The sequence below is a fragment of the Drosophila suzukii genome, chromosome 3 (assembly GCF_043229965.1).
Source record: "Drosophila suzukii chromosome 3, CBGP_Dsuzu_IsoJpt1.0, whole genome shotgun sequence".
Taxonomy (NCBI): domain Eukaryota; kingdom Metazoa; phylum Arthropoda; class Insecta; order Diptera; family Drosophilidae; genus Drosophila; species Drosophila suzukii.
Genome location: NC_092082.1, coordinates 7277974 through 7294290, shown reverse-complemented (window position 1 = coordinate 7294290; position 16317 = coordinate 7277974). Strand labels below are relative to the sequence as shown.

Genomic DNA, 16317 nt, shown 5'->3' with positions numbered 1-16317 from the left:
CGTCGGGTAAAAAGGTGGAGGGTTTATTTGGTTTTTTTGTTATATTTCAAAAAATTTTAATTGTAAACTAGAATTTGGATTTAAAGGATCTAAGGAGTAAGATTTAAAAATGTCATTTAAAAGAAGTCAGTTTATAAACGACATTTCTTTTTGCTTTAAAACTCCTTGAAAAATATATAGAGCCCGGGGAAACTATAAGCTTAATTTTTAAAACTTTAAAATCGAATAACATCTAATTAAAATGTAACGGACGTTTTAGAGTGTGCCCGTATCCAAGAACCAGTTGGTATTCTATCGATTAAAGCTTTAGTACTATGAATTGACTTGGTATTATCGCATTTTCTGGCATTGGTCATACTGCGGACAATTAGTAAAAAAACGTGCGGTGTCGAATTGAAATTGCTAGGACTTACCGTGAACCCGAAGGTGATTTTCCATTATCAACCAAAACGTGCGTAGCTAATCTGCTCGAGCACCAATAACTCAAAATCAAGAAGAGCCAAACAAACGTTAGCCAGCGCTTTTCCGCACCTTTTTTCCCTCCTCGGTGTTTGCGCGTGCGAGCGAGAGAGGCGAACGACGAATTCCGAACGCTAGAAATTTCCATTCGCAGGCGAAAAGCGAATCCATAATTGATGTGAATGTGAAAAGCATATATCGAATCGAATGTTCTGGACTTGTTTGTCAAACGAAACAAGCAGATAGCAAGCCGACACGTGCGTGGCCGTGTGTTTAATAAACATTTTATCTAATTCTCCGTCACTCACATTGAAAACTTGTATATTTTGCAGTAGCTGGAACACAAAGAGAACGAGAACTCTGCGATCGCGTTGTTCCGCCCCAAAAAAAGAAAAGTAAAACACAAGAAGAAACGGCAAACACCAAAAAGTGTGTCGGCAACTGAATCAATTGAATTGGAATAGCGGCCAGACGACAAGGAGGAGTTTAGAAAATGTCCGTGATTGGCATCGATTTTGGCAACGAGGGCTGCTATGTGGCGGCGGCCAGGTCCGGCGGCATCGAGACGCTGGCCAATGACTACAGTCTGCGGGCCACGCCGTAAGTACCACTCCCCCCCATTCAATTGTCCCGGATTATGGCCCAGTTCATATAGTGATAAGCTTTAGAGGGTCTGGTCTACATAATCGTTCCACTTTTTGCCCGTTTTTTTTTTGGGGTTATGTCGAATTTGTAAGTCATGGCCCGCATATGTGTGCGTGCGATTGTGTGTTTGTAAGAGAGCGCGCCTAGAAAATTCCATGGTTGTTATGGGTAACGCTCCGTAAAACATACGTACGTGTATCCCCAGTTATGTTCATTATGTTCTAATTGTTGTTTGTGTGCTTTGGCGGAGGCCTAAATTTGGCCAACGACTGCACTTCCATAAAAAGTGTTGCAAATTGCAATTTTAATGAGGCAGCAGAGGCACCTCGCATATCTTTTCCCTTCCACTGACTGCCTCTCTTTTCCAATTTATCGCCGCTGCCTATGTATGGGGGTGCCTTTGATTCAGATACCATCGACTGCGTGGGCCCCTACATATTTCCAATCCAATTCCCCACACTCCCACTCCACCGCTCTCCTCCTCCTGTATTTGTCCGAATTTACTTTTTTGGCACATCACACACACACACAGAGAAAGACCTGGCGATGCATGCGTCATGCGGTCAAGAAGGCAGCATCAAAGGTGAGAGCAGCTGTTGTGGTTGCGAAGAGAGAGAGGTTGAGAGGGAGAAAGAGCGCCAACGAAGATACGGCAAAAAGAAGGAAAAACGTGTGCAAAGCTGTCAAAAATAAATTCAAAGCCGGCAAACACAGACGGAACACAAACACACTCGCGTATGCAGACACAGTGGAGCCCGCCTATGTTGAACCCTTTAAATGGGTCCTAGATTTTAACAATCTAGTTTAGTCTTATACAAAATAATCTTTTTTTATTTTAAAACGTTATAAGATTTTCATGATGGGCAATTATTTTTTTTTAATGTTAGGTTCGATTTCTTTAAAAATAAAAGTATGTTAAGGCAAAATACGCATGAAACTAAAAGTAGGGTTAAACCTTAAACCTAGAAAGCATGGTTATTTACGGGTCTTTTTAATTTGAAAGATGGGTTAAACTTAAAGAACATGCGAATTTTAAGTTTTTTTTCATTTAACATGCGGACGAAAATATTGCCTACTTAATATAGAAGACGGTTTAGGCCACATCCCACTCTACTGGCTTAAACTTGATTGTTCGTCAGACATACACTCCTAATACTGACAACTCCGAGATTTTAGCCTTATATGACCTGCATTACTAAGCCACTAGCCCGGTGTTCTATTTTAATCCCTGCCCTGCCTTTTGCAGCTCCTTTGTGGCCTTCGATGGCAAGAAGCGAATCATCGGCGTGGCGGCCAAGAACCAGCAGGTGACAAACATGAAAAACACAGTTGGCGGATTCAAGCGCCTGCTTGGTCGCAAATTCAACGATCCCCATGTACAACACGAACTCAAGAGCATTCCAGCGCGCGTGGAGGCGCGCGGTGACGGCAGTATCGGCATCAAGGTAAACTACCTTGGTGAGGATCAGCATTTCGGTCCCGAGCAGCTGACGGCTATGCTGTTCACCAAGCTGAAGGAAACCTCGGCGGCGGCCATGCAGACGCAGGTGAACGACTGCGTCATCGCCTGTCCCGTTTTCTTTACCAACGCTGAGCGCCGGGCTCTTCTGGATGCCGCCCAGATCGCCGGACTCAATGTCCTGCGACTAATGAATGAGACGACAGCCACTGCGCTGGCCTACGGCTTCTACAAGAACGACCTGTTCGAGGACAAGCCGCGCAACGTGATCTTCGTGGACTTTGGGCACTCGTCACTGCAGGCCAGTGCCTGTGCCTTTACCAAGGGCAAGCTGAAGATGCTGGCCAGCACCTGGGATCAGATCGGTGGACGTGACATTGACTTGGCTCTAGGCGATTACTTCGCCAAGGAGTTCCAGGAGCGCTACAAGATCAACGCCAAGACCAATGCCCGTGCCAATCTGCGCCTGCTCACTGAAATCGAGAAGCTGAAGAAGCAGATGTCGGCCAACAGCACAAAGCTGCCACTGAACATCGAATGCTTCCTGGATGACATCGATGTCTCGTCGTCTATGCAGCGCTCACAGATGGAGGAGTTGTGCGCCCCGGTATTGCAGCGCGTCGAGCAGACTTTCAAGCGCTTGCTGGCCGAGTCAAAGCTGCAGCTGGACGACATTCACTCGGTGGAGATCGTTGGCGGTAGCTCTCGCATTCCATCCGTGAAGCAGCTTATTGAGCAGGTGCGTGCCCACACCATGACCTTAATTAAGATCCTTAATAATTGTATCTCTCTTTTACGTAGGTCTTTAACAAGCCAGCCAGCACCACTTTGAACCAGGATGAGGCTGTGTCCCGCGGTGCAGCCCTTCAGTGCGCCATCATGTCGCCGGCTGTGCGCGTCCGGGAATTCGGTGTCACCGACCTTCAGAACTACGCCGTTAAGGTGCTGTGGGACAGTGAGGGCTCCGCCGCTCCGGGAGAGATCGAGATCTTCCCGCAGTACCATGCGTCGCCGTTCAGTCGCCTGTTGACAATCAACCGCAAGGGACCGTTCAACGTTTCGATTGTTTATGGCCAGCAGGTGCCATATCCGGATCAAACTATTGGCGTGTGGAAGGTCAAGGATGTGAAGCCGACGGAGCGCGGCGAGGGCCAGGATGTTAAACTGAAGGTGCGCATCAACAACAATGGCATCGTGCTGATCTCCTCGGCCACTTTGGTGGAGAAGAAGGAAGCGGAGGAGGCTGCCGCAGCTGCCGAGCAGGCTGCCAGTGAGGAGAAGGCAGGGGAGCAGGCAAACAACGCTGGCGAACCTACAGATGGTCAGCAGGAGGTGAGTCAGCCATCTCCCACCCAATTAACCCAATCACTGTCATCATTTTCTGTTACGCATAGGGGTTGCTCTGCTGTTCTCGTTTCTGTTCTAGTTGTATTCTACTAACCGCCTTTCTGGCTTAAACCAATAGGGTGTAGTTCCTCTAGCTGATTTTGTTTGTTGTAACACTGTTTCATAACGTCTGTCCGTCTGTATGTATTTTTCACAATTTAGTATCAGATCTTAATATAAAAGCTTTTTTAATCTAATCAGTATTTATTTCGGAGAATTTTTTTACCAAAATTTTTTACATTATTTTCTTTACTGTAGAGTGATGCAAACTTTCATACTTTATCATCCATTTGAAATAATTTTTGATTGGCTAACAGAATATCGATGATTTGTTTTCTCATTTTCATAAGCTACTCAAGCCATAATACATGGTACTCTTCAGCTTGCAAGATCAATACAATGTAAATGAGAAAAATGGCTTTATTCATATTCCCACATTTCTTGACTAATTTCTTTAAAGCTTCGGTTTTCAATGTCTGGTTAGTAAATCTCGCCCACCATCTTATTTTCCTTTTTTATTTTTAAACTTTTTATTTTAAATGTCAGTAAGAGATTTATTTCACTGCATTAGTACAATAAATTGCTCATTAAGATTTTTCGATCGTTACCATAATCGGACATGTGGAAACCGGGGCTGTATCGCTCTTGTTTGCGTATATATAGACACATGAATGTGTATTTGATATAAATCATTCTTATATATAAATATATACCACTCCAATATTTGTTTTTGTTTGTTTTGGATATGTTTGCGAACGCGCGCGTTTTGATCTCTCGTAGGCATATTGTGAGAATGAGGATGATAATAATACATCAACAGCCTCATCACCTGGCGGACCAGGGTGGGCACAGCGGGTCAAGGGCTGGTTTAGTTCGGTACGTTTTCCTCAAATTTCTCAAATTTCAATTCAAAAACAAAACCAACAAAAAAAGAAAAAAAGACCAAGTCAAAATTTTTTGCTCCCACATTTGTGTGTCAAGAAATTGGAATATTATTAATAACAAAATTAAAAGCACGAAATAAGAAATTTTGTGGTTTTTGAAATTTTTATGTTTTATCCTTTCCATCAAAAATGAAACGAGTGAAGAAGACCGCTCATAAGCCGCCTACCCTATGTGCTCCCAACAAAAAAAACAAATGTATTTAAAAAGCTTACACAATCTGCCAATTCGTTTTATTATTTCCACAAGCTTTTTTCGTATTATTTCCATATACACCTGAGAAAAACGCGCGCCCCTTGCTCAAAATTCAAAAACAAACCAATTCCCGCAGTGTCCTATGAACTGTGTTATACAACCGACCCTTGACAATTTATTGTGCTCATATTGTAGGCTGTCGCTTGGAGCTGTTTTTCCTCTTCGCTTTATTGATGATGTATTGTTGCTGCTCCAATTTTCTCTTTCTATTGGAAAACTTGAATTGAACCTAGTATAAACACCTTTGATTTCCCATTTCGATTAAACAATTTACCTCTCTTTTGCTGCTCAGGGCGCTGATAAGAAGAAGAAGGCCTCCAAGGCCACCGAATTGCCGCTGGAGTGCACTACTCACGGCTTCAGCCCCGTCGACCTGGGCAACTACACACAGCAGGAGTCCAAAATGATTGGCAACGATCAGAAGGAAACTGAACGCATCGATGCCAAAAATGCCTTGGAGGAGTTTGTCTACGATATGCGTAATAAACTGCAGGTAAATAAAAGATAATACATCTCTGTTAAACTCTTCCTAAACATCCTACCATCTGTTTGTAGGGTGGACCTTTGGAGCGATTCATCGTGGAGGCGGAGCGCGAGGCTATTGTGGCTCAGTTGAATGATCTCGAGAACTGGCTGTACGAGGATGGAGAGGACTGCGAGCGCGAAACTTACACCAACCGCCTCCAGGCCCTGCACCAGAAGACGGATCCCATCAAGCTGCGTGCCAGCGACTACGAGCAGGGCCCGGCTGCCTTCGATGAGCTGAAGAACACCATTGCCATTGCCCGCTTGGCGGTGGCCGAGTTCCGCAAGGGTGTACCCAAGTACGATCACCTAACGGAGACCGAGTTCATTAACATCTCGGAGACGGCGGACAAGGCGCAAAAGTGGCTGGATGCCAATCTTTCCAAGTTCACACAGTCGCCACGAACTGCCGACAGTCCCGTCCAGGTTTCCGCTATACGCCAGGAGGTGCACACCCTTAATGCGTGCGTCAGCTCAGTGATCAACCGGGCGAAACCAAAGCCAACTCCGGCCAAAACGGCGACACCGCCCAAGGATGAGGCTAATGCGGAACAGAACGGAGGCGAGCCAACTGCCAATGCCGGCGACAAAATGGACGTGGATAACAATGCCCAGAGCGCGGCAGGAAATGATCCCTCCATGGATGTGGAGTGAGCGCCGCCAGCTCCTTTCGCTATCCGGTTGTCCCCGGCTATCAACGGTATTGGCTAACGATTAATGATAATAATAATGATAACTTAAACGGTAAACATATATGAAACAATTTTTGTATATGCACTTGCTTCAGGACTAGCAGAGAAAAATCCAACAAAATCAACACAACAAACAAAATGCAACCAACCAATATACAAGTGTAAGAATATGATAAAATGTAACTGCAGCCGCTGATGGATCCGGAAACGGATGAATGGATGCGGGCTAAAAAATAGTAGAAAAAGAAATGGTTAGGAAGGAAAAAGGAACCCTACACACCTGCTGCTGCCCTGTGGATGATGCAAAACGGAACAGAAACAACCCTAAAACAATTTCTAATCGACCATTTTTCATATATTTGAATAACAAAATCAACAATGCGACACTAAATGAATGGAATTCAAATAATCAAATAAAAACAATGATGATTCCAACTAAGCATTTATTGTATTCATTTTGTGTTTTGATTTTTGGGATGGTAAGGGCGTAAACATTTGACAAGCTTCTGGAAGATTCCAGAATCTTCTTTGGGGAATAAGACGACACTAACAATAAAATAAAAACAAAAATATATTTATGTGACAATTTCAATTTATTACCTACCAGAAGTGTAATATGATTAACTTTGCGATTATTTTATTGGCGCTTACAATACAATACAAACTCGTTTACAAAGAGGAATGCGAATGCGATTTGGTGTGGGTAGTTGCTGAGCGTGATTAAAATGTCATGTTACGAAATATAGGGCAGGAGCTATGCATTTAAAACGGCCGTGACTAGTGCGAAGGTGGTGTTGTGCGCTTAATGAGATTCGTGCTCCTCGATCCTATCCAGTTTAATTATCAATGCGTTGATTATGCAGGCTCCAGCCTCTTTGGTGAACCAGCAGAGATCGTTCAGTAGATGCACAGACGACTCGTTAAGAGTTGTAGAGGGCGTCCCACCCACACCCTCGGCACCCTGACCCAATCCACCGTGATCGTGATCACCAGAACCCATGCTGCGCCTCTTGGCCTCGGCTGCCGCCTTGCCAGTGGTCACTCCGGAGATGGACTGCCGTCGGACGTAGACTTCGAAGGAGGTGGAGATGCGGTGCAGACCCTGCTCGGAGGCAAAGTGGTGCTGGGGCAGCACGGGCTCGATAACTGTGGCATTGGGCGAGTAGTAAAGCTCAAGCCGGGTGCCAGGCTCATCTTTCAGTGCTGCGGCGGCCGGCTCTTCGTCCGGATCCGATTCCAGCGGCAGCGGCTGCCCACGATCCAGTATGGCCCTAATCTTGTCCACCCGCGTCATGTAGTAGAAGGGCAGCCAGTCGCCGTTGAGATCAAAGTGCACTTGGGGCGCATTCGATGAGGATGTCGATGCAGTTGTCGTCGAAGTGCTCAGCACATTCACCGTCTGCTGGTTTAGCTTGAAATAAACCCATCCCTCCAGCTTATCGCCATTTCCGCCGTTGCTCGGACCACTGCACTTCAGGCAGAAGCACACTGGCTCCAGTCGGCTATCAAAAAAGGCCTGCGGCAGGACCAGCGAGGCACAGAAGCGTCTCACCTGTCGCAGGTATTCGCAGTCATTCTGCTCCACACTGACGCCCGTGGCAGTGGATCGCAAAGAATCGGTTCCACCACCTGGCCTTGGTCCGAGAGAATTCGAGTCGGACTCCATTGAATTAAGCGAGGGCAGGTCGAGATTCAGTAGAGACGCTTGATCGGGCATAAGATGGTGTCGCGTATATTCGTTCTGCTGTAGTTGCTGCAGTAGCAAAAGGTGGTTCATGTAGTCTATCTCATCGTCCTCCAAAACATTATCGTTGGCGATTTGATCTCCGGATATTTCGCGTTCGTTGCTAGCAATAAGTTCCAACGCCTCCGCATTGTTCTCGCTGTGATCCATCGTTGTGGGTACTGTTGCTATGGGCCCAGGCCCTTCGTCCATGGAACTAGCCAACGGGTTGGGAGGATTGGGCAGGTCATCGTACTCCTTGTTCGTATCATAGACGCCCGAGTTACTCAGGTGTTGAATATTGGCTGCGGAGCCACTGGGTCCACTACATCCCGCTGCAGTGGCTGAAGTGTTTAACGAGTTCTGGAATCTCTGGGTGCTCTGACTGCGTTGGATATTCAGGTTGGTGTTGTGCTGCAGCTGGAGAGACTCGCGAAGGCAACTGAAAGAACGCAGCAAGAGAAAGTAATTTAAAATCTCAATTGCAATATAATTTATCTGGCCGTGATTGACTAGAGTAGCTTACCAAGTTGACGAGGATCCACCCAGTTCGTTTCGCTGTTGCTCTAGAGTTCGATTCTTGATAGAAATGTTTAGCAGCAAGTTCTCCGAAACGCTTTCCATAACCGACCGAGTCCTAAAAAAAAGTCTCTATAAAGTACAAACAGATTTTAATTTATTTTTATTACTTACATGGCATTTGATGGAGCTCCGGAGGTGGACGGACCATCCCTGGTAGACTCACACACCTGCTCCGTGTCCTTCTCCTTCTCATGCATCTCCAGGTGCGCCTTCTCGCACTGCTGGGGCATTCCGTTGTCCAACTCTAGGGCCTCAGGAGCTTCCAGGATTGGAGTGCCATTGGCGTTACCAGTGCGACCGGCATCATTGCCCGTAATCAGGGTTATCTTTTCGCACTTGCCGTACACATCGAACACCGGATACACATGGTTGGGTAGACCGCTGGCCAGATCCTCGAGATTTGTTGAACCAACCATTATGACTAAATAATAATTACATTTATAGAGTATTTCTTAAAGTTTTAGATTTTCTCGTAAACTCACTCAACATTCCAGCATGGGTTAGTGTTAGGGTGATCACCGTTCCCACTTGGATTTGCTCCAGGGCTTCGCCGTATTTGGAGGCCATCACTTGGCCGTTGATGTTCACGTAATCTTGAGTAGCCAACCAGCAGCTCCTTTTGAAGTCCAACAGGGAAATGGGCGCAGTCTGTGGACTTGCGGACAAAACGCCGAGGCTGAGAGTGCCCTTCCACTTGTTGTTGAGGGCATCTACCTTGATGCTAATGCTCTCCCCCTTGCACAGTGGTTTATTCAGACAGACAATGGCCTGGTTATACGACTTGATCCTGGTCACACTCCTGCGATCTTCGCTTAGCCGTGCGTTCTTTTGTGATACATCTAAAAATTCGTAGTTCTGTGCCTCGGAATCAATTGATTCCAACATGGAACTGTCCTGCTTATTTAGTGGGTCCACTCCAAAGTCCATGGAGTCCTGCAGTCGCAAACTGCAGGGACGCAGAGGTGAGGCTGGACCTTGGGCAGAAATCACCTGAATACCCATTGTCGAACCTCTTAGTTCCGCCACCACATACACATCGTTGGGCACGTTGTGAAACTGTATGTTAACGTTTTCCGAGTTCAATAGAATGTTTAACGAGTTCTCTACCCGCTCCAGCGTTATTCGATCGTCCACCCTGAGCCACTCCAGCGAGGCCAGCGAGCGCTGGAGGCAGCTTGAATTGAGGCACACCTCGTTACCGCTCACGTACCACACGTTTGCCGGGATCCGCCGCAGGCTGGTAGGCAGCTTCTTGCGTACACTCTCGTCGCTGAGATTCAGATCCGTGACCCCAATACTAAGGCATCCTAAGAATGATTTATATTCAATGCTTACATTTCTTGGAATACTGATTAGAAGTCACTCCCTGCTACTTACCCGCAAACATGGGATTAATCGAGGTCAGCTTAATCTCAAAGGGTGATCCCACGCTAAGCGGATGCTCTGAAAATACCAGGCAATGGGAAAGCGGTGCCGCCGCTCCCGTAAAGCGCGAGGCCTCCGTCCAGTCCTTCGTAAGACTTACATTCCCCGAAACGCAAGTCCAGCGGTGTTTCGTCTCCATGGCCGGATGCTGGATTACCGATGTGGCTTGGCAGCTCTGCGAATTCTCGCTGGTTGCGTACGGAGCCCGTATGTCCAGCTGGGTCTGCGTAAGACTCACCTGGGCGCACTGCCCGTACAGATCGATGATAGCCCAAATATTAGGTGCATGGCATTCGCAGGCTGGTCCCTGATCCATGCCATCAACAAAGAAGTGTATAAAGTCACCATTGCGCATCACACCCACTCGAGTGCTAGGACCTAAGGTATCCAAGTCTAGGAGAATATTCGTGCGTATGGTTTTGCGGTTGTGAAAAATCATGGGACCGCATAAGATGATGGTGTCGCTGGCCTCCAGGTCGGTGGCGTTTGGAGCCAGCTGAATGTCCTCGGGACGTGTGCCCGTCACCCCGATCTCGATGTTGCCCGACCAGTGTCGAACCATTGTCTCCAGCTCAACTTCAAACAGTTCCCGCTGCCTCAGCGGTCGATTACTGAACACAATGGCGTCATTAAACTCGGCCAGGGAATTGGGACGCGATGCAGTCAAGCCACTATTCGAGATGCCCGCATTGGCGCCGTGGATGCTGTGAAATCGCAGAGGAACCTCACTGTACAGAGTCGTGTTTGAGATGGTGGAGTTTCCGGTGTCCGGGCTACCGCACTCCGAAGTGTCCACGATGCTAGCCTGTGCTGCTTGTCCGTACAAATCGATTACTCCATAAACGCGCTCCGGGACATTGCTGGCAGCTGGACCCTGATCTACTCCATTCACCCAAAAGTGCACTGTGCCGTCATCCTTGCGCACCACACCCACCCGATCGCCCACCTGCAGGCGATCCAGATTTTGCCCATACTGTTCGATTACTGTGACGCCGTTCTGCATGACCCCGTTCCCTGTCATCATCCATGTGCCGGAACTGGTGGGGATACATTACATTTAGAAATAGCTTAAGTGGTTAGGGAACCAGAACTCACCGCACATTAGTCATGGTGAAGGGAAAGTCAAGCTCGTCGGCGCTGTGAGTGGTCACGCCCATTTCAACAGAGCCCGCCCATTTGGTCACCACGCGTTCAAGTCGCACCTGGAAAAGTTCGTTTGGACGAAGGGGTCGTCTTGTCAGCACCACACCATTGTTGAAATCATCGGCAGCGCTGCAGAGGTTGGGAAAAATGTTTAAATATATTTTGCAAAATACCTTAAGCATCAAAGAAAAGATCATGGAAGCCTTATACATTTGTTCCCTTTTTTTGTCTATTAAGGGGTTCATAACTCACTTGGGTCGTAGAGCTGTGCGTCCACTCTGGGTGACAGTGGCGTGGGTGCCACAGATGTGGTGGAAGGTTAGACGATCATCGTTCCTGGCTATGGCACGCGTACTTGAAATGGTTTCACTTAGACCGCCAGCAGCTCCGGCCACATTCATCTCGCTTTCCGGACTAAGGAGGCTTAGGGTGGGAGTTCCAGAATGCTGCTGGTGCTGATTGTGCTGGGCACCTGCTCCGCTTGAGCAGGCGGTCATGCCGGCCACTATGTTGTTTCGACGCGTAACAAGATTCTGCTGCTCACGCTCATCGCGGTCAACTATTGTGACCTTGATGGTCATACCGTAGAGATCGATGACTCCCCACAAAGTAGAAGCCACTCGGGTGGCGGCCACGCCCTGGTCCTGCCCGTTAATGTAGTTGTGCAGGTTGCCATTGGACTTGCGCATCATGCCAACGCGATCGCCCTCGCGCAGTTCGTCCAGATTAAACTCGCCGTACTGGCGGCGTGTGCCCTTGCCGTTGGTCAGAATGCCACAGCCCGACATCATGATGGTGCCCGAGCGCATGTTTGTCATGGTTGCAGGAAAGTGCAGTACTGTGGGATTGTGCGTGGTGACGCCCACTTCGATGGATCCCGACCATTTGTCCACCAGCTTGTCGATGCGAATCTCGAACAGTTCGTTGTCCCTCAACGGCCTGTGGGTCATCACCACGCCGTTGTTGAACTCGTCCAGAGGTCGGCGTCGCTCGGCGGATCGGAAGTTGGGAGAGAGCTTGACCAGCGATCCACAGCGGGTGTGGAAGCATAGTCGGTCGTCTGCACCGGAGCTGGCCCCAGTGCCTTGCATCCAGGCGTCGGAATCGACGACGATGTTCACGTTCATAGCCACGTCAAGATTCTGGACAACCTGTTGCAGCGGCTGCTGGAGTGGTGAATCCAAAAGCTGTTTTTAAAGGAACAATCAGTACTGTCAGTATGCACTAGGTATTTGGAATGCTGTTGCTTGGATTGATAGTTACCTCTCCGGAGCCGGTGCCATCGCGGGGACACAATGAAACCTGCACACAACGCCCGTAGAGATCGACTAGGGCCCACAGTGGCTTGGGCATATTTTTGGCCGCCACTCCCTGGGACTCCCCATTGACATAGAAGACCAGATCGTTGCCGGAGGTGCGCATGACGCCCACCCGATCGTTCTCGTTGAGGGTCTCCAGATCAGTGCCGTAGAACTCAAACAGGCGACGTCCGTCCTTACGCACATCGATGCCCGACATGACCCAGGTGCCGTTTCGCATGGCAGTGGCGCAGGCCACCAGTTCCAGGTCATCCGGCGACTCGGCAGTGACTCCTATCTCTATGCTTCCGCCCCAGGAGGTGTTCTGCGGATTGGGTGTTATTAAATGCTCGACGTAGAGGCCAATTGTTATTTACCTTCTTCTCGATGACGACTTCGAAGAGCACATCGTCCTCCAGGGGCTCTGCACTGAACACCAGGGCATGGCTGAAATCCCGCATGGAGCGCTGGGCCATCCGGTTGTTGTTGTACAGCCGGATGGAGCGGCCACAGCGCGTGTGGAAGGACTGGGCCTCTCTGCCGGTCATGGTTGCTCCTCCAGTTCTGCTCTATGGGCTCTTTTCGGCTCCGCCGCCGCTTGTTGCCGTACAAATCAATGGACGGTCGGAATGGGCACACGGGCGGAATGCGGCTCATCGGCTGTGGGCGATGCACTGGCTCGGCTCTGGGGATGGGCAGACAACCTCTGACGGCGTGGTATGAAGTTTCCGATGTCTGATCTATGCATTATGCATTGTCTACGAAATTCCAACAGTAAAATAAACAAATAAATAAATTTATTTTTTTCGTATGACCGTTTTGCGATGTTTATGAAAAACTTATAGCTCATCACCACATATCGATAGTTAGAATTCCTAATTATTAATTACACTAAAAAAAATAATGACGGGGGAACCTATTTTGTTTATAATTATTACGTATTTCTTATTATTTGTTAATTGATCATGGTAGATCGCGTAAAAAGCCCTCAGTTTCCAGTAATTCATGTATCAAATCAGTTTTTATTGTCATTAGTAATTTTGATATTTCTAAAAAATATAACATTTTTTGCTTTAAAGTAATGTTTACAAATGAAATTTACTCTCCTTTCTAACGACTATTGAGTTTTTCAGCACAGCTTTATTTATTATTTAATTAAATTCGCACTAAAATACTGTTTTCCGCGCTCATTCAAAATTCCGGTTAATTTTAAATATGGATCAGTTATACTACGTTATGATTACGTTATTTTCATGGCAGCATTTAGTTCAATTTACTAGGAGGAGTGAGGAGTAAGAACCTGCGACGTCTTGTTAAGGTCTTCCAATTAATAAATATATTAAAAGACCGTGACTATTTCCCCAGTCACTGTTCTGCTGAGCACGCCCATTTTATGCAATTAAAATACCAGAATCCCGCTGGCAGTAATATTTGGGCCATGCCAAACGGTCACACTGGCAGGTGTATTCGAACAAAATAACACATTTCGGGACTGAGATTGTCAAAAGCAGGATATTTAGCTGGAATATATAGATGACCCGGCACCATGTCCACTACGCAACGCCAGAAACAATTCGACAGGAACCGCAGCCGTGCGACTAACACAGCCAGCGGCAGCAGTAGTTCCAGTAACAACAGCAACGCCGCTGTCAGCACGAAAAATGTGGTTTCCCCGAATCAGCGCAAGCTTCAAACTTCCATGGAACGCCTGCAGGTGCAACAGGCCAACACAAGTCGCCGGGCGGCCGGGTCCAACTGGATGGCCGCCGCTGGAGGAGGAGCTGCCGGAAGCGAGAACCAGGAGGCGAGTGTGGAGTCGCCGCCACTGACGAAATCGGCACGCATGCGCATCAAAAAGAAGGCACAGCGCAATCGCTACTTGGCCATGGACTGCGAGATGGTGGGTGTGGGACACAATGGGCAGGACGACATGCTGGCCCGCGTGTCGATCGTGAATCGCGTGGGCCAGGTGCTGCTGGACAAGCATGTGAAGCCGCGCATGGAGGTCACCGACTACCGCACCAGCGTCTCGGGCATTCGTCCGCAGGACATCGCCAACGGTGAGGAGTTCGACGCCGTGCAGAACGAGGTGGTCAAACTGCTGCACGGCCGCATCCTGGTCGGACACGCCCTGGGCAACGATCTCGCCGTCTTGAGCATCCGCCATCCGTTCGACGACATCCGCGATACGTCGCGCTACAAGCCGCTCTGCAAACTCGTCTCAAATGGCCACACACCCAGCCTTAAGCGCCTGACCATGGCCGTCCTGGGCCAGGAGATCCAGACAGGCGAGCACAACTCTGTGGAGGATGCACGTGCCGCCATGGGAATTTACAATCGCATCGCCGCCGACTGGGAGAAGTACCTGGAGAAGAAGCGGCACCAGCAGCAGCACTTCTAGCTGCCCAAACGGGGAGCCCCACTGCACTCAGGGGAAGGAATGCGGTAGCCTTAAGTTATTTGTATACACGAGTTTCATATACTGGAAACTGTTGTTTAATTCTATAAAACGTTACAACCTAAGCGGTCGTTGTTTTTTGGAGCATTGGTTGTTTTTTGAATTCGGGGAATAACCCTTAATTAAGACTTGGGACTTTACATATATGATAGGCGTAACTGATTCCAATTTGAAACCAGCTGATTTTCTGGTATTTACATACAACTTTACTTTATATCAAGTAATTTCTTAAGTAGTTATAAAAGGTGTATGTAATTTTAAAACTACTTATCCTATAAGGATGTACCAAAGTGCTAGCCCTGAGTCTAGTATGATACAGTTTTGTCTTTGAACTATAATCAACCTAAGAAGCCTCCACCTCCTTGGGTGGAGTTTGGCTGGTGCTCGATCCGTGGATAGCCTCGTGGCGCTCCATTAGCTCCCGCCATGGATCCTCTAGCATGGAGGGGTGAAAGTACTGTCCAGAGGAGCCTCCGCACTGGTTGTGCTCCCTGTTCTGGTGGTGGTTCCTCTGATTCTGGTCCCAGTTGGGTTGGTTCCGGCGATTGAAGTTGCCGCCTCGTCCGAAGTTCCTGCCCTGTCCGTAGGGCCGATGCCTCTGCGCCTCCTGCGGTGACTTGTTCTGGTAGAAGTGCGGAGTATTCGGCTGGCCCTGCTTGTCCTCGTAAAAGCCAAAGTTGGGACTTTGGGGCTTCTGTTGGCCACCAAACTGCTGGGATCTGTAGTCGGCGGACTGCGATGGATAGTGCCCACCGCGCGGGGAGAAGGGCGGTGGGTGGTTGAAGTTTTTGCGAGGGGTGCTCATTCTGGAGTATTTCACGGACTTATTAAGTTGCTATTTGCATTTTTGTCAAAAAAAATGGTAAACAAAATTAATAAACGTTTTCAGTATGACCGTTTTGCAGTAGCCAAGAAATACAGCAAATATATGGTGGTAAACTTGGCTAAACGTTATTTTCGTCATAATTTAGGACGTTTCATGACAGACTTTTTGACTTCCTTTGACAGACCCACCACGGTCACTTTAATATTCCGGAATAATTCGTAGCAGCGCGGTCGTCGTGCGGTCGGTCGGTTAAAATAAAGTGCATTTAACTGCAGTTGCTCTCGGTTCCCACACTCCACGCTTCCAGTCCGAGTCTAATGTGCCAGCCAGGCGATATGTAAGCAAATTTGCACGCCCCTCGATCGGAAAAACCTGCGAACAGAGCACAAAAGAGGCGTCGCCTGCCGCAGGAGCCTTTCATCGAAATCTCTGGCCTTTGTCTGTATTTGTTCGCCTGCATTCGTGTGTGTGTCTCTCTGTGTGTGAGTGTAGTGCTTGT

The 16317-nt window shown here is 48.0% G+C and overlaps 4 protein-coding genes across 8 annotated transcripts; 2 read left to right on the top strand and 2 right to left on the bottom strand.

Annotated features, from left to right (window-relative positions):
- Window positions 1–276: 276 nt before the first annotated feature.
- On the top strand, window positions 277–6802 carry Hsp110 (heat shock protein 70Cb). 5 transcript variants are annotated; one of them, XM_017078584.4, is made up of 7 exons: window positions 277–426; window positions 792–1059; window positions 2351–3302; window positions 3365–3895; window positions 4730–4825; window positions 5439–5639; window positions 5702–6802. In XM_017078584.4, exons 2-7 carry the CDS (start codon window positions 953–955, stop codon window positions 6323–6325), a joined length of 2511 nt encoding a protein of 836 aa, XP_016934073.1. In that variant the 5' UTR covers window positions 277–426; window positions 792–952; the 3' UTR covers window positions 6326–6802. The 5 variants fall into 5 exon arrangements, with proteins under 5 accessions (XP_016934073.1, XP_016934076.1, XP_016934074.1 ...); XM_017078585.4 differs by having other exon boundaries at window positions 312–451; XM_017078586.4 differs by having other exon boundaries at window positions 319–426; window positions 795–1059.
- A 135-nt stretch (window positions 6803–6937) lies between these two features.
- Neurl4 (neuralized E3 ubiquitin protein ligase 4) lies at window positions 6938–13351 on the bottom strand. The gene is made up of 9 exons (XM_017078583.4): window positions 12912–13351; window positions 12500–12859; window positions 11489–12423; window positions 11189–11365; window positions 10046–11130; window positions 9151–9975; window positions 8780–9089; window positions 8613–8723; window positions 6938–8528 (listed from the first exon to the last, which is right to left on the bottom strand). The coding sequence occupies exons 1-9, from the start codon at window positions 13080–13082 to the stop codon at window positions 7166–7168; spliced, it is 5337 nt and encodes a 1778-aa protein (XP_016934072.3). The 5' UTR covers window positions 13083–13351; the 3' UTR covers window positions 6938–7165.
- A 620-nt stretch (window positions 13352–13971) lies between these two features.
- LOC108012464 (RNA exonuclease 4) lies at window positions 13972–15057 on the top strand. Its single transcript, XM_017077854.4, has one exon. The coding sequence runs from the start codon at window positions 14081–14083 to the stop codon at window positions 14933–14935; it is 855 nt and encodes a 284-aa protein (XP_016933343.3). The 5' UTR covers window positions 13972–14080; the 3' UTR covers window positions 14936–15057.
- A 142-nt stretch (window positions 15058–15199) lies between these two features.
- LOC108012465 (M-phase-specific PLK1-interacting protein) lies at window positions 15200–15900 on the bottom strand. The gene has a single exon (XM_017077855.4). It carries the CDS (start codon window positions 15795–15797, stop codon window positions 15336–15338), a length of 462 nt encoding a protein of 153 aa, XP_016933344.3. The 5' UTR covers window positions 15798–15900; the 3' UTR covers window positions 15200–15335.
- Window positions 15901–16317: the final 417 nt, after the last annotated feature.